Genomic DNA, 20,632 nt, shown 5'->3' on the forward strand with positions numbered 1-20,632 from the left:
TCTGAGTGCTGCTTTTGTGCATGCAGCAAGCAGATGTAGGAGGCAGTTATGTGTCTGCCATGTTCGTCTGTGGGAGAGTGTGTCACTCGGATGAGAGCTTGCATGTGTCTCTTCAGGGTTTGGGCTGTGAAAATTTTGCTGGAATGTTTTTTCTTAGGTGTCTGCTAGTTAAATTCCAGCGCCTCTGTTTTTGGTACTGGATGGTGTTTTCCGTGTGTAATGGCCTGACTTGTCCCCATTTGAAGATATCTGTGATGTGTGATTGGCAGGGCTGTTTGCAGTGATACAAACTCACTTTGATTTCTTAGTCACCGTGAATGACTTAGCAGCGTAAGAACCGTGGCTCCTGTCCTGCTTCTGGGCATTGAAGGCTGACCTTCCCTTCCAGCTGTCATGAGATATCTGCAGTGAAATTACTGCAGTCATGAAGGGCTGGGTGCTCTCCTTTCACTCCACCCAAGCAGAACCCAGCACTTGATCCAGAGCCTTGATCCTGAAAGGGATCTGTGTGAGAGAAGCACTGAATGCAGTGGATCCATTTGCAGGATTTTGGGAAATGCAGTCACTCTCTGAGCTCTCCCTTCAGCACCACAGGTGTGCTATAAACAGAGGGTTTGTACAGTTCTTGGTACTTTGGAAAGAAAAGGCTTCCCTTTAGTGCACATGTGGTGGGCTGTGGTACTTGCCTGGCACAACAGACACTCCACTGTCACGGGATGTCCCCATGTGAGTCAAAGCAATATGTAGAATTAGAGGGGAAGAACATACTGGCTTGCTCCTCTAGCATTTGCTACAGGTATTCCATGAAGGCACCTTTGGTGAAGCCTGACACAGGTAGTTGTAGCATCTGGTGAGATTGTCTGGAGTTAGGAACTCAATGCCTGAAATTGTTTAACTTCTCTGGAAACCAGACCATCGGCTCTCCCCTCTCTGCTTCCATAGTGGATCAAATAATTGCTTCCAAATGGACACAAGTTATTAAGCAGTGTGTATAATTAAAGTTTCACTCATTGTGAATTTGAGCATTCATTTCCTTAAGGAAAATATGATGAAGTAATTATAACCCAAGCTAAACACAAATCAAATGCTGTTCTAAACGCAATTCTGCACGAGGATTCTAGTTTATGAATGACTCCAGGGTTTGTGCCTGTTAAGGAAATGGGGCTGTGTTTTTAATTGTATTTATAACGAGTGAACAAAAGGTTGCATGACTCATGCATTGTGCCAAGACTGTTGCTCTCTGCGCTCACACACACGTGGTCTTGACAAAGCTGCTCGCTCCTAAAAGAGCATCAGTGGGACAGAAGAAAAGGGAAGAAATCTCATTAATAAATATGGCCTTGTCAACTGCTTCCTCTGAATTTTGTCTGTCAAAACTAAACTTTACCTGCTGTGTAGTAGCTGTGATTTTGAGGGAAGCAAGTATTTCTTCAATGCTTAAGATGCTGTCTTGACTCTCTTCCCATCATTACTGTGTAGCAGACACTTTCTAGTTTCAGCTAAATTTGGGGGAGACATCCAAGATGTGCAGACTCTAAAAATGCTGGAAAAGATGACTTGGGTAGAGAAGGAGAGACATAAGCTAGTGCCCCAGGGAGAAAAGGCCTGATACCTAATCTCAGTTTAAAATTCACCTTGTGGATGGAAGCAGACCACTGGAGCTGAGCATGCGGTGGGACAGAAAGGTGTGTCAGCACCTCTGGGAGGTTTTGGTGGCTTCAGGAGGCTCATGACCTGAGTCCTCCTCTGCAGCAGGAAAGCACAGCTTGCAGACAGGCTGCTGAAGTTACTCTGCCCCTGCTCGCTTCCCAAAAGTGAAGCGGCAGATACTGGGCTCTGCCAGGAGGGGACTGAGTTGGTCAGCAGGCTGGGGAAGGGCACAGCAGCCTCATGCAAAATTTCTTGGCTCAGTGAAGTGTAGGCAGGGCAGCTCTTTCATCTCATGCCATCTTTCTCTACAATGGCTCTTTCTAGTAGTTTTATTTTTGTGAATTCACCTCATTTTTGTGATCCTTTTCTAAATCAAGAGGTTTTCTGCAGCTCAGGCTCATTCATATTTCAGAACCTGGACTTAAGCAACATCCTCAGTTATTAATAGTGTGAGATAGATGGCAGAATTAGGACATCAGGGTGCTCTGGTTCAACTCTCTTGTAATTAAGTAGAGAACCTCACCTGGCCTTCACAACTTATTTTGGTTAGCTGGAGGACTTCCAGCCATGGGGACATGAATTGGCTCAACCTCTACTTCTCCTTGTGAATTAACAAGAAGGCCCTGAGATGGTGCCGGCACACTAACCAGCCACTCATCTTTCTGCTTTGATGTTTTCCTGATACCCACATCTTGATAGCTGGCAAAGTTCCAAGAGTTTGGAGCTGAGAACATGGGGAGCACTGCTGGTTGATGTTTCTATGTAGGACACTTCCCTCAGCTTTCTAGGGAGTAAATATTACAATGTAGTAGTTTAAATAAATCAACTAAATTAATTGCCTGTGCCAAATGTACATGTTCTCTGAGCCCATCAGCTAAATTTTCCTTGACTTGGTACATGCTTGGACTGCAGACCCCCTGGGGTTCCCAGATGGGCTGATGTCAGAGGGGAGTTTAACTCTTGGTGAGGCTTAAAACCCAAAATGCAAGAAGTGGAAAGATTGAATCCCCCAATTGCCATGCAGTGAGAATGTGTGTGTGTATATCTGTGGTTTATTGGACTCTAAGTTCATAGTAAGATTACATTTTGAAGTCATCACCCCTTTCCCAAGCACAAAAGCAGCAGATGAAGAAGGGCCTGGGATGTGGGATGTCTGTCCCAGACAACTGGTGCAGCACCAGCAGTTCTGTGCTTGTCTTTCCCTGGAGACCTGGGCTACAGGCCGGGCAGTGTTCAGGTTTCATTGCTAGGTTGCTGCAGAAATGTTAGAGCAGTGAATTTCCTGGGTGGCTATGGATGTTTCATTTAATCAGACTCTACTGCAAAGCCTGGCAGATTGGGGGAAGAGAAGAGGGCAGTGTGTTTCATTTTCTTATAAAAATAAAAATGCAAAAGCATCCATCAGATGAAGCTATTTGAATCCTGCTGCTGCAAACAAAATAGAGACATGGAAAGAATTCTGAAGAGCTGGGTCTAGCTGCAAAGTGGTTCCCATGAAATACTCTGAAAGAACTAAACATTTTTGTTAGTGTTATGGTACTGCAGCTTTTTTGTAGTGAAAAGTGAAACAATTTTTATGGTAGTCAAAAACTCCATTTGAAAGTCATTGACAGTGGAACATATGTGTTTACCTTTTTGGCTGTTGGCTTTCTCACTTTTGACAGGGAAGGAAAAAATCTCCAAAGGATTTTCCTGGCTACATGTTTGTTGCAGAACTTTTTCTTTAGACACTTTTAAATGAAAATTTTGGCCATTAATTTTTTTTATATAGATGAATTATCAAAAAGGTCAAAATTTAAAATAGCATCATGGGAACTATTTGGTTTTAACCTCAAAAGGAGGAGAAAAAATATTTTTAAAATATGAAAATGGAGCTCTTGAAGAAAGGAAGAAAAATTCATGCTCTACCCATGCCCCAGACAAGCATCAAGAGATGATAACATCTACTGGGGTGGAGACTTGCTTAACTACAGGCACAGTTGGATTTAAACCAAACTGCAGCTCAGACCAGCATGGAAGAAAAAATGCTGCTTTAAGTGTCTGAGGAGTTGGGGTTTTGGGCTGGGTTGTGGGGGAACTAGGGAAGGCAGCCTCAGAGGCTGATCTTGAAAATAACCCTGTGAAGGATTTTCGGTTGTCTTCTAATGGTGATTATGGTCTTTGATCATATTTACACTGGGTGTCAGCAAAGCAAGCCTTCCAATGCTGTGTGGAACACCCTTTTGAATGATTTTTGTCATCTCCTAATGGGGGAAGAACAGGAGCCTCTGGGTTCAGGGGGAATTGGTTTGACATTCCCACATGGAGCGTGGGTGGCAGCGCTGCCTGTTGGTGTGGGTGAGGACAGGCCAGTCTGAGCTCTAGATGAGAGAAAGCTTTTCTGTGCTGGAATGTCCTTGTGGATCAGGAGCAGTGGGATGTATTGGGACTGTGCTGCAGTGGGAATTTGGAGGTGTCTTATTGGCATCTCCAGAGGTTTCTCTGCATTCAGTGGAGTTGGTAGCTGTAACAGCAATGCAAATAGTTGCTAATTTTACTATTTTCCTGGCTCTCACAAGAAGAGTTGATTGAACTTTACTAACCCTGTGACTATACCTAACCTCCACAGATTAGAATTAACATGTTAAATTCTTTTTTCCATCCCATAATGATTCTGTGCTTAATTTGGAAAGAAAAGGTGTGATTTTGTTGGTGTCTGAAACTAGGATGAGGGGAACGAAACATACAGCCTGATTAGTGCCCCTGCTTATCCCCAGCCATTTTCTGTCATTCTGGTGGATTACTCAGGCTGTGATGATAGCCTGGCATGTTCTGGAGCACAGTACAAACTGCCTCTCTTTAGGTGCTCATAATTCACACTCCATTAGGATGTTGATGTAGGGAGTGCTTGGCAGGATGTCAGGGCTTGCCAGGCATGATGAGATTGAGTTCATCTCATTAAACTGCATTCTGAAGTGACAATCCAGTATTTATACTTTTATTTTTTTTTTCCTCAGCAGAAGCAGCCCCTGAGGAGAGCATCAGGGCTTGCTCTGAACAGATACCCCTGTGCTGCCCACCCTGGCAGCCAACAGCTCAGTGTGTGCCAGGCTGTCACAGGTGCTGGGTATTCATGCAAGGCAGTGGGAAGGCTTCTCTTTCTCTCCTTTGAAGCTGAACAATGGAATTTTTATTCATCTCAGAACTGATTCATGGCACACAAGTCTTAGTACGTGTCACAGGGAGTCAGCATCTGACTAAACAGAAGAATTTTTTTTTAAAAAACAATTCAGGAGCAACAATGCAGTGACAAAGTTTCAAGTGGAGAAGTTAATGTGCTTTCTCAGAGTAGCTGAAAATAGGTAGGAGCTGAAATGGTCAGTGCTTTAGCAGTCTCATGGGGAGTGGAGCTGAGACTCCCACTGCTGCATTTTGCCCACAGACATCCCAAAGACCAGTTGTTGGACTGGAGAACTTCCTTCACCTCAGGTGATATTATCCAGATGGGTGCTTGATGTTTTCCCTTCATTTTCACCCCCAAACTGCTTCATCTTTTCTCAGGGACAGATCTTCATGGGGAAGAAAGCTAGGAAAAAACTCTCAGGGTCAAAACCAGAGTGAAGTTAGTGACTGCATAAAATGAAAGGGCTTGTGAGCCTGTGTTTGAGCCAAGGGTAGAGCAGGCAGTTTCAGCATGAATGGAAAGGAGACAGCTCCAGGCAAATCTCCTCTGCAGGCAGTGGGGTCCTGTCCTGGCCCTGCTTTCTACCTGATCGTGCTCTGAAGGCTTCCTTGAGTCTGCCAGATGGGTTTTTCTGTGGTCCCTTGCTGGAGCTGTCAGTTCTTCATGCTTCATCAGTGCAGGTTTGTATTTTGGAGCAAAGCAGGCGATTCATGTGCTGAGGAACCCAGGTGTGAATCCAGGGAGCAGTCTGGCCAGGCTGATGCCCCGCAGCATGTTTGGATGGGAATTGTTCCATACCGCTACACTTGGATAAGAAAAGCAGTGGGGATGCAGTCTCTTTGCTCAAGCTTGGACTAACTTTCTTGGAAAATACAAATTGTTATATTTTCCAGAACTTTGCAATAGGAACAAATGAAAGTAAGCATCCAAGTGATTTCTCTTCCTGATTTTCCCCCGGCACCTCAAGCTGAAGTTTGGGAAAGGATAACAGCTACTCATGCTGTTTTGCCGGACCCTGGGTGTCTTGGGTGGCCCGTGTTGGTGCTGTGTGTCCGTGTGCTTTGGGTGCCACTGTGCTCTGTGCTTGGAAGTGGTTGGGTGATTTAGGAGCCAGGCTGATTGAGTTGAAAGTCAGTCAATGCCTAATCTCCGGGCTAAATCAATACCAATTAATTCTAAAGTACAGGAGGGTCTGTAGCACATGCATCATGATGGGTTCTTTTTGTGATGGTAGCAAGCCTGGATGGAGGAGAAAATTGAAAACAAAGTGGAAAACAGAAAGATTGTAACAAGTACCTGGGTGGAGGAAAAGGAAGTGACAAGAGAGTAGACAGTGTAGGGATAACAGTGAGCGAGACTTCTGTCTCTCGGAAGTGCCATCAATAAACATCTATTGTAGAGTAATTCTGTATAGGAGTAATAATTATATAATCATGACCTTGTGATGAGTTATTGCAGGACTCACATAGATTTTTCAAGACTTGCTGGCCTCTGAGCATGGAGTCAGCAGCAGAGAGGAAGAGCTTCAAAGAGGTGTGTGTGGGAGTGATGTAGAAGAGGACATGAGAAGTGGTTATTCTGTCCGTGGGAGAGAGGAGGGAGCAGCACCACTCTTATTTTTCCCACCCCATAATTTCAGGCAAATCCAGTTCTTGGTGGCTGCTCTTCCACAGGACTGGCACCATCCTTGAGAAGAGGATGCCTCTTGGTTGACAGCTGAAAGTTGAGTTAAGGGAGCTCTCCAGAGGGTGCTCTGCTCTGCACAGGGCACCTGCATGGTCACCTTGCTCCTCTTCATTTGTTACTGGGCTGCCTGGAAGGAACTTCTGGTTGGCTGGTCTGACATCGCTCAAAGATGAGGGAAAACATGATAATGAGATCTAATTAATAATGAATAAAATGATGGCATATAATTAATATCAATCAAGAAGAATGTAGGGGAAATGGGTCTTGTGAGAAATTTTTTTCTGCCAAATTTTAGAAGACATAGATACTGGGTAAATGTGTTAAGTATGTTAAGGTTTTGTCCTAGAACAACATGGCTCTAAAAATGTGATCATGATAAGTGGATTAAAACCTTCCTTTACATATCAAAAAGCAGTTGTCAAGGAAAAGCCTCAAAGGTAGGAGGGCTCTCTTGAAAGCCTGGTGATGCTCAGTGTTCTCGTTTGATTTGGAGCATGCATGAGTTTAAACCTCACTTAATTCACAGGGGGTGTGGACATTAGAAAGAGAGTAAATAGTATTGAGGGTGGGAGAACTCTGTAAAGCTGTCTGGAGTTTTACTTGTTTTCTCTTCAAATAAAATTTGTTTTCTTACATATTTTTTATTGTAGTGTTCTGCAAGGTTGTACCAGTAGGGCAGGAAGGGACTGCACAGCCTCCAGGTGAGGTGTGATGTGACCAGGAGCTTACTGTGGTCTTGGGAGCTGCCAGCAGAAGTAGTGAAGATTAGAGCACAAGCTGATTTTTATCTCTGTATGCATTTCTGCACTAAAATGGAGACTTCAGTTCTGTTCTCAAAAGGGTGTTTAAAACCTGGGGAGGTTGTTACAAAGATTCAAGGCCAGGAGAAAAAAAATGCCAGAGCATGAGAGACATAGAGTTCTCAGTCTGTTTAACTTGTCAAAATAAGATTGAGAGATAACTCATCTGCACTGCAGAAAAGTCTGTATAGTGAGAACACAAAGCAGCTCTTGGGGTGGAGAAGGACACTAAAAAAACCTGATGTGTGAAAACTGAAACCAGGCAAACTTAAGCCACATCTCTAAATGTCAGGTAGTAAAATAAACTGTGCAGGCAAACAGCAGATTCCTCATCTCTTGATATTCTTCAAACCCAGAGTGGATAGTGCTTTAGAAGATATTCTTTAGCCAAACATAAATTGTTTGGCTGAACAGAGCAAAATCAAAGCACCTGTCAACACTGAGAACTTGGCAGAGTGACTCCTGGGCCCTTCTGGTTTGTTGGCGTCAGCGAGGTGCTGTGTATCTTCACCCTGGATATTTGACCAAAAAATTTCTTCTTCTCAAGGTCATCCTGAACTAAAATCCTCTCTTAGTGAGGTGTTGCACTGCAGGCTTGACTGACTGCTTAACCTCTGTTGTTTGCTGCTTAATTGGAAGAAGTGCAGGGAATAAATCTGGTGACGCTGCAGAAAATGTCGATACTGCTCTTACTTGTTTCAGATACCACTGACAAATTAAGACAAATGATTTTACCAGGCAACACCCACACAGATGCATATCATTTACCTTCTGATTGGCAAAGGTGTCGAAACACAAGGATTTCAGGAAGGGGAGGAGGCACAGCCCTTATGCCATGCTCCACGCTGACCAGAGAAGGTTGATGGTAGGTGACTGTTGCTTGTAAAATATTTTTGGCTCACAGATGAAAAGTGCAGTGTCATCCATATTTATTTCCTTTCCAGATGTGCTATTCCTGATCAGTCCTCCTCTCCCAGGTGATGGGGATGGATAGTTTAGGAATCTGTACCTCCTTTCTGATGGCATTTCTGGTGCATATGGTGATCTCTTACCTGGTTTCAGTCATGCCTCTGGCTGCTGTGGTTTGGGAGCTTGCCTTTTTGACAAAACAAATTATTCCACTTCAGTTCAAAGGAAACATCCAGCAAAAAGAGACTGTAGAGGGAGAAAGGTTTCTCTGACCTTTCTCCAGAATAATGAGAGATCATTTGTAAGATGCAGGAGTTGCTGTGCATCTCTGTCTGGAAGAAGAGGGAGGAAGAAAGGATTTTTGTCCTTTATTCCCATTGCCTTGTTTTACAGAGATTCTTGATTAAACTTTTGCCATTTTTTCCTTTCCTTTTTTTTTCCTTTGTAATTTTTCCTTTTTTATTTTTTTTTAATCTGCTAAAGCAATCAAGACTACTAGAAAATGACCCACCCAGCAGTAGAAAGCTGTGCATGTGGAGCTCTACAGCTGAACTTGCCCTGTGCCAGCTAAATCTCTGGTAGAGTGCCCTGGTGCTCCCACAGCGCTGCCTTTCCTTGCCTTTGGGCCCTTCTGCTTTATTTCCCTGGCTTTCAATCAGGAGATATTTGATAGAATAGAGAAAGCACCTTGTGTTGCTCCAAACCCTTGCTCTGTCCCAGACCTCTCATTTGTTGCCAGCTGTGGATGAATAGTCTTTTAATTTAGGGTGTCTCTAGGCACATCTCATTAGACTGGGGAAAGAAGAGATTTTTTTTTTTTAAGCAGATATTGCATGGCTGGGCAATGGGGCATTTTTAATTTGTTTCCTGCATTTATGTCATTTGATGCTTTGACTCTGGCTGCCAGCAGAGCTCTTGTGAGGAGTAGCCTCAAAGGGCAGGAGGATGAGTGCTCTGAGTGCACAAGTGAAGGAAGGATGGGCACTGGTGCATGTGGGTGACTCAGATTGTTTGTGGAGGTGGATGCAAAACAAATGAAATGGACCATCAAGTCTGCCCGCATGGCTGTGGGATGTGCCCTCAGAGGAACCTGCAAACCCCATCAGAGGCTCCACTGAGCTGCACAAGGCTAAGCAGGGTCCATCAAAGGCAGCTGCTCTGCACGGGTTGGGAGAATAAGCATGGCCATTACACAGAGCTTCGCTTTTGTTGATGCCCGTATTGATATTCTTGCCTGAAGGTTTGGGTTTTGAAAGCACATGAGAAATATGTTTTACATTTGTGTGACTTCCTGATTTATACAATATGCTTCATGCCTTGCTCTAGGCACACAAACAGTACAAACTGTAGTTAATGTTAACCCAGAACGTGCAAATTCGATCCCCTTAGCTCAGAGGGACATGTGTACACAGGCTGCACCATATGTGGGGACAGCAGCTGGTCCAGAGCCCTGGGGCCAGCACGTTTACCCAGCTGGAAACCTCATGATAGTAGAGGAAAAGGTACTTTACAGCTGTATTGATAGGAGAATTTTTGTCTTTGCATTTCCATGTGGATATAATTGCAGAAGTGAGATAGGAAGTGTTTCTGATACCTTACGGAATTTTTTTTTCCAAAGTCCCTCTTCCCACCAAGATCTAAAGAAAAGTATTTTAGGTCAAGCAGCCTGCTACAAATAACAGTGTATTTTAGGCAGGTTATTACAGATACCCTCATATTTCCAAAGTAGTTCAGAAAGTGATTCACCAGAAGTTCCACCTGAATATGAGGAAGAACTTCTTCACTGTGTGGGTGCACTGGAACAGGTTGCCCAGAAAGTTGTGGAGTCTCCCTCACTGGAGATACTCAAGAACCGCCTTGACGCAATCCTGTGCAGCGTGCTCTAGGATGACCCTGTTCCAGCAGGGAGGGTGCATCACACGACCCACTGTGGTCCCTTCCAACCTTACCCATCCTGTGATTCTTTGAAAGATTTGCTTTCTTTGATATTTGGCAATCCTGAGTTCTCCAGACTCAATAGCTGGGTCATTTCTCCTCTGGAGGTGGTACTCAAAAAAGTTGGAAGGTTTCTGAGAGCACTGTGGGTCAGAGGTTTGTTGCCTGAATCCAGGGTAATGACTGAGCATTCTTTAGAGGATTTAGATAATTTTGCTTTGTTCAGAAAACTTGTAGCAGATGTGTTTCAGGATGAGTGCTCTATGTGGGATGAAATCTGGAGCTTCCTAACACCAGCTACAGCAATTAATAGTAATGGTATTCATTACATAACATGGTTTGTTCTGAGAAACAGACTGCTTGAGATGGAGGATGAAAATAGCAGCTGTTAATTTCAGAGGGCTGAGCCTCTGAAGACTGCACCCAGGAGGAACCAGAACCTACTTAATTCCCTCTGTGCTGTGGCTGAGGGCGTCTGTCAAGGGGAATAGTCCTCTCCAGGGTTTTCCACTGCTGGTGCCTTTCTGCTGCCACCAGGGAACACTTTGGTTGTGCCCAACTATTCCCCTGTGGCAGGTCTGGGAGGGCTCCTGCTTTGGCAGCACCTCTGGTGCTACCTGGCCTTTTCCTCCACTCTGCTCACTCAGTGCCCACCAGGACCTGCCACTCTTCTTGCTGTTCCACATGACCTGAGGCAGCAACATGGCATTTGGGAAAGGCTTGGAGGCATCAGCTGTGCCCCTGGTTGCTGCTGCTGTGTTCCCTGACTGGGTAGCTCTGGGTGTAGCCAGCTGGTGTGGCTGCCCTCTCAATGGATAATTAATTGGTTGGAGCAGGTAGGGAGGGTGTGCCTGCTGTGGGTATCTGCCAGGCATGGTGGAGCAGTGAGTGTGTTCCAGAGGTGACTCGGGAGCTGCTGATGAAGCAGGGCTGGGTAAGGGAAGTGTGTATGACAGATGCCAGGCTTGTCTTCCAAAAGACCTCCTCTGCTTCTCCTTGGCGCTCTCAGTGCAGAAGGCTCTGGGAATAGAGGCTGACTGCCTTTTCTCCCCGTGTTCCTAGATGGTGATGGTCGGAGACTGAAAGGAGCCATCCAGAGGAGCACAGAGACTGGCCTGGCTGTGGAAATGCCCAGCAGGACCGTCCGTCAAGCCAGCCACGAGTCCATCGAGGACAGCATGAACAGCTATGGATCAGAGGGAAAGTAAGTCAGAAGGGAGCTGGGTAATCACTCGTGGGATGCACTGTCCCTGTACCTATTAATTTTCCTCTGGCATGATGGACAATGTGTTTTTCTGACTTGCCTGTGCTGCAGGTGTACTGCCTGTCCAATTAGAGCAAGTCTCTCTGTCTGCAAAGCTGGCACATACTCCACTGTTTATATACTTATTTTAGTGTCCTCATTACTCTGAGCTGAAGCAGATACCCATTGCTTTTAACCACTTTGTCTTTGGATGAGTAATTCAGGGTCAATAGCAGAGGCTCATTACTGCTCATAAATGATAAGCCAGTAGTTTTTAATGTTGCACAATAGTTGTCCATTTCCCCTGTTTCAAAATAGCCCTTTGGTTTGGGGCAGGCAGAAGTTTCAAGGTGCTGAAAAGGGTGAAAGTAATAAAATACATGATAGCATAGCAAAATTCTGATATCAAAATATATATTTTGGAGCCTGTGTGTACTTTGTAAAAAACTTAATTTTGTTTCATCTGAGTTACAGTGTCCTAAAAATGTGTTTTAGAGATTTTTGACTCCAAGAAAAGTTACTGAATGCTTGCATTTAGACTTTATACCAGAGTGCAAAGCAGGAGATATTTAGGCCAGAACTCTGGGACCTGACTTGTCTCCAGTTCTGGTTTTTGTATTTCCATTACTTGAAGCCATATATGGAAATTTAATTATTTTACTAACATGACTGTCCATGGGAATCTTTGGAAGCAAAAAACCCACAGTGTTTAAAGAAGAAGGCAGTACATACCATCCGATTTTGTGCTTTCTAGGTGTGTGGCTAAAATGTTTCCATACCTAAAAGGTGTCCTCTTCAAGCCAAGGACTACACTTGGCATCACTCTGTATGCTCTCTCGAGTCCTGTGTGGTATTCCAAGTACACTGTACAGCTGAAATGCTGAGATAGTCCAAAGGCACTCTCAATTAATGTGATTCTGGTGTTAAATAAGTAACAAGCTGTAAATTAAGAGAGACTTTCTTTAGCTTTAGAAGTAGGCTAATCCTGGAAAGGCATCATAGAGCTGTGCTGAAGGTTCAAAATAGTAATGAGGCACAGACTGCGATAGCAATCTTGTCACTCCAAAGCTGTGATGTACCTTATCTCTTCTGTGAGCTGCTGTCTCCAGGGAAATATTCCTGCTACACCAGCACAGTCCTGTGGTTTGGAGTTCTGCCTCCCCTACTAGATGCAGAGGATTAGTGATTAAGTTCATTCCCAGGGCAATGAGGAGCAGGAATCTGCTTTCATGCAGAGCAAAATTCTTTCTTTTTCATATTTACATAGCTTCTCCTCCTGGGAAGGGGTGTAGTTCCCTGAATGGTCTGTGTCCTCCCACTGCTTATCTCAGCTGCTTTGTTGGGCTTTTGTGGAGGGGGGAGTATTTCTGCCAACAAAATACTGCACCTCTACAAGTGCTGTCTCACCCTGAAGGCAGGTGACATGTAGCTATCAGCTGGACAGAAAAAGAAAAAGCTGTCTAGCAATGCAATTGTCTTTATTAGAACAAGCCTAAGGTTTGGTATTCCAGCCTTGAACGCTGCCAGACCATCCTTGCCAGCCCTCGGCCAGGGATGGGGTGGTTTCTTCTCTTCTCTAAAAATTGTGATTAAGTGGTTCCTGGATGCTTTGTTCCTGGGTGGGATAATTAATCTCTTCTGAGAACCCGGTGGGAATTGCAGGTATCTGTCTGAGCCACAAGTGATAAGCAAACAGGACTGAGAGTACAAAGAGCTAAGAGGGCTCAATTCTCTTGAAACATGGTGGGAGGGGAGTTTCTCTGCTTTCTTTTCCTGCAGCAAAGAATGGAATTGTTTGGGGAATAGCTTTGAGGAACAGAAATGTGTTCTCCTAAATCAGATTTCTCTTGACCTCTCTCGTTTGCTGTAGCTGTCTTCCCAGGGAGGCAGAATGAAGATTCATATGTCTCTGTTAGCTGTCGCAAGTTGATTTTCTTTCTAATAAAAGCTGGGCTTGTGACTGGTGCAGATTCTCCCAGGTCAGAGAGTTCTCAGCAGTGACTGTCAAACCCCTGGTTTTCAGCAAGGCTGTTCTAGTTCTTTCCACCCATGCATCCCTTTGGTGTGTCCACACCTGGAAAAAGATGGATTCAAAACCTCTCAACTTCCATGTGTTCTTATAATCCTTATCAATTTAAGGACTAACAGGGCAACTTCCAAAGGTGGCACGCTGAACTGATCAAATGTTTGGTGAAACTTTGCTGCAGCAGGCCTAAATACCTGCCCTCAGCCATACAAACTGCTTTTGGAAAGTGTTGCTCACTGACTGCTTTTTCATGGCTGTTGCAGGGAGCTGCTCTGTGCTAGTGCAAGGTATCACAGTTAAAGAGTGTTCTGAAGGGCATGGTTTTGAGCAGTGCTGCTTTCATGTGAGCACCAGAGTGCATAAAATCCAGATTTCTTTTTCATGGAGAGGCTTATTATGTAGGGATATACCTCTGAGGTATGTTAGGCCTTCTTTTGAATACTCCCTTTACCTGAAGATGAAGTATACTGGAGACTGCCTGGGCTAGATGATGTATCTCCTGGAATTAAAGCTCATATAGCATGCCAGGAAAAGCTGACATTGTCACCACACTGCTTCATGTAAACTTTTGCCAGATGAGAAGTCCTCCAGCCTTCTTATCCAGACTTTCTATTGCATAGTGGTTGTGCACTAGTATAGGAAATTAATATAATAAAACTCAATGTGAGAGTTTGTAGAAGGAGAAGCCGATATTTACACTGAACAAAGCTGTTTTCAGTTGTTCCCATGTCCAGGTTTCATTCCCTCACGCTCTCACCACCCCATGTGGGCACCGTGCCTCATCAATCCAGGTGCTGGAGCCAGGCTGGGTTGTGTGCTGCAGGGAGGACATGGGACACCATCTGTCAAGCCCTCGCTGTGTCTGCTGAGTTGTTCTTCACAACAGACTGGCTCTTAGACTGTTTTTCTTACACTTTCTAGGACTTACCTGCTATTTTGGAGTGATCTTTCACCTCAGGGTCTTACTCATTTTCATCTCTGTAGATCCCAAGCAGCACTGCCACCTTTTTGTTCCCTTTTTTGGGAGATCTTTTTGGCTACAGTCTGCCATCAAACAGGGTATGGAAGTGATGTGTTCTGTAACCTTGTTGTCTGTTCTTCCCCTGTCACTGGAGAACAGATCTGCTGCAGCCAGGTTGGTTGTGCTTTCACATACACAGATGTTTCCATTCATAATTCATCCAAAACAATCTCAGCACTGGTTACAAATCCTACAGCAGTGAATATTGTCTTCTACGTCTATTCTTAAAGATTCGCTTGAGAAAACCGTTGCCCACTGTAGTAAGTGCCTGCGGGGTAGTCTCAGGACACCAGGATTGCTGCAAGGATACAATTCCGAATATAGGAATAACTCACAAACAGCCCTGTGAGATTCAGCAGAATCTCAGCTCCATCCTGGCTTGTGCACCATCTACATCTTGTTTTGGCTGGGTTTTGCTGCAGCTGCACGAGACCATGTACAGCATTCAAAAAGCAGTAGATTCTGGACTTGCATGTAACTTGTTCCTGCCAAGCACTTTTCTTCCTGAAAATGGAGCAGAAAGATAAAAATGGACCTGGAACAAAAGCCTGATAGCTGCCATAGTGCCTAGTGAGTGGTACTCATAGAGTTTTTGTTCTTGCTGGCTACTGCTGAGATGATTAAGTTCTGGAGAGATCAGGTGATTTTTACCTTAGGAAAAGCACAGCAGGTGGTGACTACAAAGACTTGGAGGATTGTTCTCGTATTATCTGAGATGAGTGTGCAGGTCCAGCAAGGAAGGTGTTGTTTGCCATCTCACCTCTCTTCTCCTTGGTGAGGGCAGTGCTGCCTGAGCTCTGCCCTGTTGTGCCCCAGGCAGGAGCAGGACACAGCCTGGCACAAGTGCCACCTGCAAGGGCATCTCGCACCTCTTGGCTTCCTTCTGGCTCTGCTACCAGCTCTCCTGCTGGGCTGGTATGAGCCAGCCCTGGGACTAGGCTGGAGGAGCTGCCTGCCCTTCTCTGCTTCACTGCAGAACAATAATTAACAGGAAGCAGGAGAAAATACTGGCTTGAGGTGTGACCACACGGCCACATGAAAATTCACCTCCCTTCACCTGAAATTATCCATCAACATTCAAGAATGACCAAAAGGCTTGATTCCTGAATGCCCCATTCAGGAGATTCACGTTGCAGCTATTCCCTGAATGTTTCTTGTTTGACTTTCAAAGCCAGGAGACTTCTAGACTCTTTTATAACAGATTATCTTCAGGGCTCTTTTTATCCGAGTCCTTTAAAAAAATGTAATGAAACATGTTAATATCAGTTCAGGCTGCAAGAAATCAGAGTCTTTTGAGATAGAAACCAGGAAAGGCATGGAGATTATTTCTGTAATATATCAAGAAATTCCTTAGCCTGTTCAGCAGCAGCACATCCTTTTGTGCAGGCAAAGCTTGACCAGCACAGCTTGGCAAGGATGTGACCTTGAGAGCTGTAGTTACAGCAGGAAATACAGTGAATCCCACCTTCGGCAACCTCTTGGGAACAGACAGAATTGCTCACTGAAGACAGGTAGCTATCTTTTATTCAGTGCATCTGAGATGACTAGTGATTGCTAAAAATGGAGCTAGCCTGGCAAGGTGGGGAAGGGAGTGGGGGAGATCTTTGTACAGAATTCACTGCCTAGTTTTTATAGCTCTGTTTCAGTGGCAGAATTCATAGAGCAGAAGGAGCGGGATACGCGAGCGGAGTACAATGTGTTACAGCACATAAGACAGCACGTCACAGTGCTAAAAATGCTGCAGAAAGTGGAGTGGCCCAGAGAGAAACAGGGCTTGTTGAGAGGCAGAGTTGGAGATCTTGCCTGGCAGAGGAGAGGTGTGCAGTTGGTGGGGTTAGGGTGGGTTTGGGTCCTGCAGGGATGGATTCTCATGGAAAACCTTCCCAGCCAAAGTGAAGGCTCCTGCAGCGTTCACATCGACTTTGACAGGTTAAGGGGCTGTGTGCCCAGTCCCTGGACAGTGTAGCTGGATGCATATTCCTTGTGCACACCATAAATATTTGAAAGATGGGGTAATGGCCATTGGCAAGTTCTGCCTTCCTCCTTAGCTGATAGATTCTGCTTGGCTCCTGCCTGGGAGATGCGATTTAAAAGACGTTAACATGCAATATGGATGAGTGTGATTGTTACACAGAACATTACTGCTCCCTGAAATTGGAGTTCTGATGGGTTTTTTTTAATGCTCAAATAAAATAAGTGTCAAATATGTTATCAGTCTCAGAGGAGACTTCCCTCTTCCCATTTCTTCTGGCTGAAGGAATCTGTTGCAGTCCCTATTTTTTAAAGATAGAGCTGGAGACTTTAGCTCCATGTTAGATGTAGATGTGTGGTGTATCTGTTAGTTCAGCTGTGCAAGTCAAACCACTGTGATGCATGGCTGTGTTTAGGCAACTCGCTTATAATTGCAAGTCTGTGCCATGAGAGGATATAAGGAGGCTTTTTTATTTACAAGAACAGAACAATAATTTCTGAACCCTGGACCCAGACACTTTCCATGCACATACCAGACACGGTGGAGCAGCTCTTTAAGAATGTATCGCCTCTGGAGACTTGAGATGATGGCAGATAGGTGTTTGTGTGGATAGTGTAAATGAATCCATGAAAAGAACAAGGCAAAATGTTATCTTCTGAAAATAGCTGTTGTCTGGGTGTGCCAGGGGGTGGCTGTGTTGAAGCTGTCTGGCCTCACCACCTCGCTGAACCCACGGCCGTGGAGCAGTGGGAGTCAAGGTGTGCAACTTGTGAAACAGAGAGACAGGAATGGGGATTTGGTCCAGGGGGGAGGGCACAAAATTCTCTTCTCCTGAGAGAGCTCCTGCACAAAAGGGTGTTACACCCAGCCTGTGAAGGGAGATGAATGCCTCGCTCTGTATTTCTTTTGCACAGGCACAGCAGCAAGTGTGTGGCCATTACATGTTAGTACAATCAAGACCAGTCTCAAAGTCTTATAAGACTTCTAAAAAAGTATGATATCAAGAGGAAAAGAAAGGAATATGTGGTCTATTCTTCAAACTAATAATTCACAAAGGATGTTCAGGACTGATGTGTAAAGAGGAAAACCTGGGAAAAGATTTGGAAGGGAAAAGTAAAATAATGCACAGGAATAAGCTCTCTGGGAAAGATTTAAGAACAGGTTAGAAAAGCAGCTGTCCTGGATGCTGTAAATAAGGCTGCTCTGGCCTTGGGGCCTGGGTGTGACTAGCTGACCTGTGGAGATGCATTCTGACCATATTTCCTATGAGTATTACAAGATTTTGACAAGCTGATTCTGCAAACGCTCTCAGCAGCATAATGGGATACCTGGCATACAGAGTCCCAGGAAGCAATTTAAAAATAGATTTAGAAAAGAGGTCGGACAAACTCTGCACGGACAGGAAAAGAAATTAATGATACATTTTCCCTAAATGTGTCCGCCTTTGCACACTCTGCATGCTAATCTGGAGCCACCAGCGGGCGGGAGTGTGGAGGGGACTGAGCAGAGCCACATATGCTGTGTGAGAGGGATCAGCACAGCTGCTCTGCATTTTCTTCATAGCATTTTGCATTGAAATCAGTGTTGTCCATCTAGGCATTCAAATCCTGATCAGTTTACAAGCAAACTCTGAAAAGCTGGTTCTCCATCCAGTCATATATAAGGAGCAGCTGCTGTGCCACGAAGGGAGTGACTGCATGATTTGCCCACAGAGGGGAAGGACACGGATCTTTGCAAGGTGTAGGTCAGGAAATGCTGCTACCCTGAAAGAGCAGAGAAGCAAGCAGCTGGCAAGGAGCCTTTAAGCCACTCTTAAATTACTCTACAGAGGACAGATTTCATACACCCTGACCTACAGCATGCAGCACAAGAACACAGTCTTCAGAGGCTGCACAGATTTCGTAAATAATCAGGATTAGGAATGTTGTGTTTAAAAGAAGAAGGTCTGGGCAGTTTCAAGCCCAGTTTAAGAACACAGCTTCTAAGATCCATAGAATGTAGAATATGCTGAGTTGGAAGGCTCCCACGAGGATCCTCGAGTCCAGCTCCTGGCCCTGCACAGGACACCCCGGAATCCCATCCTGTGCCTGAGAGCAGTGTCCAAACGCTTCTAGAACTCAGACAGGCTGTGAGCACTGCCCTGAGGAGCCTGTTGCAGTGCCCAACCACCCTCTGGGTGAAAATCCTTTTTTTAATATCCAGCCTAAACCTCCCCTGGCTCAGCTTTATACCTCATTTCCTCAGGATGTGTCACTGGTCATGCGAGTGAAGAGATCAGTACCTGCCCCTCTGCTTCCTCTCGTGAGGATGCTGAAGACCACAATGAGGTCTTGCCCCAGTTTCCTGCAGAATGAACAAACCGTGTTACCTCCAGTGTTCCCCATAAGGCTTCCTCTCCAGTCCCATCACCATCCTCATGGCTTCCTTTGAACTCTGTCTAATGTATTTTTTATATTGTTGTGCCAAAACTGCCCCCAGGACTTGAGGTGAGGCTGCACCAGTGCAGAGCAGGGCAGGACAATCCCCTCCCTTGCTGGCAATGCTGTGTCTGATGTCCCCAGGACAGGATTGGCCGTCCTGGCTGCAAGGGCACTGCTGATCATATTCCATCAACCAGGACCCCCAGGTCCCTTTCCACAGTGCTGCTCTCCAGCCTCTCGTTCCCCAGTCCGTACACACCACCAGTCTTACTCTGCATGTAGACGTGTCACAGAAAGGCAGGAAGGGTTTATGGGCTGTGCCATAAAGCCGGGCTGGTGGTTGGTACCTGCTGTGCACGGGCACCGCGGGCGTGCGGGAGCTGCGGCTCTGCCGCGGGCTCGTGTCTCCCTCTCGCGGCTGTCCCTGCCTCCCTGCTGTCGCTGGGTGTGTCCCTGCTGTCCCTGCCTCCCTGCTGTCGCTGGGTGTGTCCCTGCTGTCTGTCACTAGGTGTGTCCCTGCTGTCCCTGCCTCCTTGCTGTTGCTAGGTGTGTCCCTGCTGTCGCTGGGTGTGTCCTCACTGTCGCTGGGTGTGTCCCTGCTGTTGCTAGGTGTGTCACCACAGTCGCTGCCTCCCTGCTGTCGCTTCTCCCCGCTGTCACTAGGTGTGTCCCTGCTGTCGCTTCTCCCTGCTGTCGGTGGGTGTGTCCCCGCTGTCACTAGGTGTGTCCCCACTGCCGTGCCTGCTGGCTCTTGTGCTGGGGACAGTTCGGGCACAGCAATGGGTGTTTGGTGCTGAAATGGTGTTTGCAGCCTGTGCTGAGCCTTGGTGGGAGTTGGTGCCTGTGCAGCCAGGGTTAACGTTCATGCAGGTTTCTGCTGAGTTGGTGGGCTCACAGATCCCAGGATCAATGGTATCCAGTGTCATCTTTCACTGTCCCTGCTCTTCCTCCTTGCCTACAGCTAAAGAGCATGGTCTGAGCATCCTCCAGCAAAATGTCCTTCATTTGTCCTTGACACGCTGGAGGCATCGCTGACCTCCCTGTGCTCTCCCTCTGCCTTCCGGCCAATAACAGCATTGCATTCAACTTACAACCAATTCCACAGCAAACCCGTAATCTTTAACTCTGTTAAAATCATTCCCATTTGGCTGTGACAAAGCAGAGCCTGTAAATCATGATTAGTGAAAGCAAAGGGCCAGAGAAGAGATAATTAATTTCGCTTTGCTGTTCAAAGGCTGCACTGCCCTCGCTCAGTGGAGGATTTGTGCCCTTTAGACAAAAGGCTGACAAGTGTCACCTGTTAATCTTCTCTGTGTGCAGCTCTTTGCAGCGTGAGGAGGTCCTGTCACAGGGCCCTGCTGGCTCTGGCAGCTGCTATTTGCAAGTCAGCTGCAAAGCGCTCCCCCTTTATTCCTCTGGCTATTTTTAGCATTTCTCTTTAGATGCAATAAAAAAAGACATCTCGTATCGGTGATAACCAGGTTGTAGTGATTGTTCCCCGTAAGGGACAGACGTGTTGGGCAATGGGAGGGGAAGGGCTTTCCAGGATCGCTGCAGTGTGTGTGAAACATCTGCTGGCTGTCACCCAGGATGGAGACACCACTGTCACCTGCAGCAGATCCCTTCAGGAGCCTGTCTCCAGCACATCCAGTGCGTGGTGGTTCAGATGGAGAGCTGGTTTCTGGATCGAGGGCAGGTCAGAACAGCTTGATATATGCAAAGGGCAGGCAGAAAAAGTCTGCTGAGCCTGCAGCATGCTCCAGAGTGCAGGGAGGGGCTCTTGGGAGTATCAAGGCTGCATTTAAAG

At 45.8% G+C, this 20,632-nt stretch overlaps 1 protein-coding gene across 1 annotated transcript in view; it reads left to right on the forward strand.

Moving 5' to 3' along the window:
- RIMS4 (regulating synaptic membrane exocytosis 4) overlaps window positions 1–20,632 on the forward strand; it is a 55,448-nt gene that overhangs the window by 19,822 nt on the left and 14,994 nt on the right. The window contains exon 2 of the mRNA XM_041478806.1: window positions 11,206–11,347. Coding sequence (XP_041334740.1) covers window positions 11,206–11,347 — 142 coding nt within the window. The remainder of the gene's footprint in view (window positions 1–11,205; window positions 11,348–20,632) is intronic.

The sequence above is a fragment of the Pyrgilauda ruficollis genome, unplaced genomic scaffold (assembly GCF_017590135.1).
Source record: "Pyrgilauda ruficollis isolate IOZ18807 unplaced genomic scaffold, ASM1759013v1 scaffold46, whole genome shotgun sequence".
Classification (NCBI taxonomy): domain Eukaryota; kingdom Metazoa; phylum Chordata; class Aves; order Passeriformes; family Passeridae; genus Pyrgilauda; species Pyrgilauda ruficollis.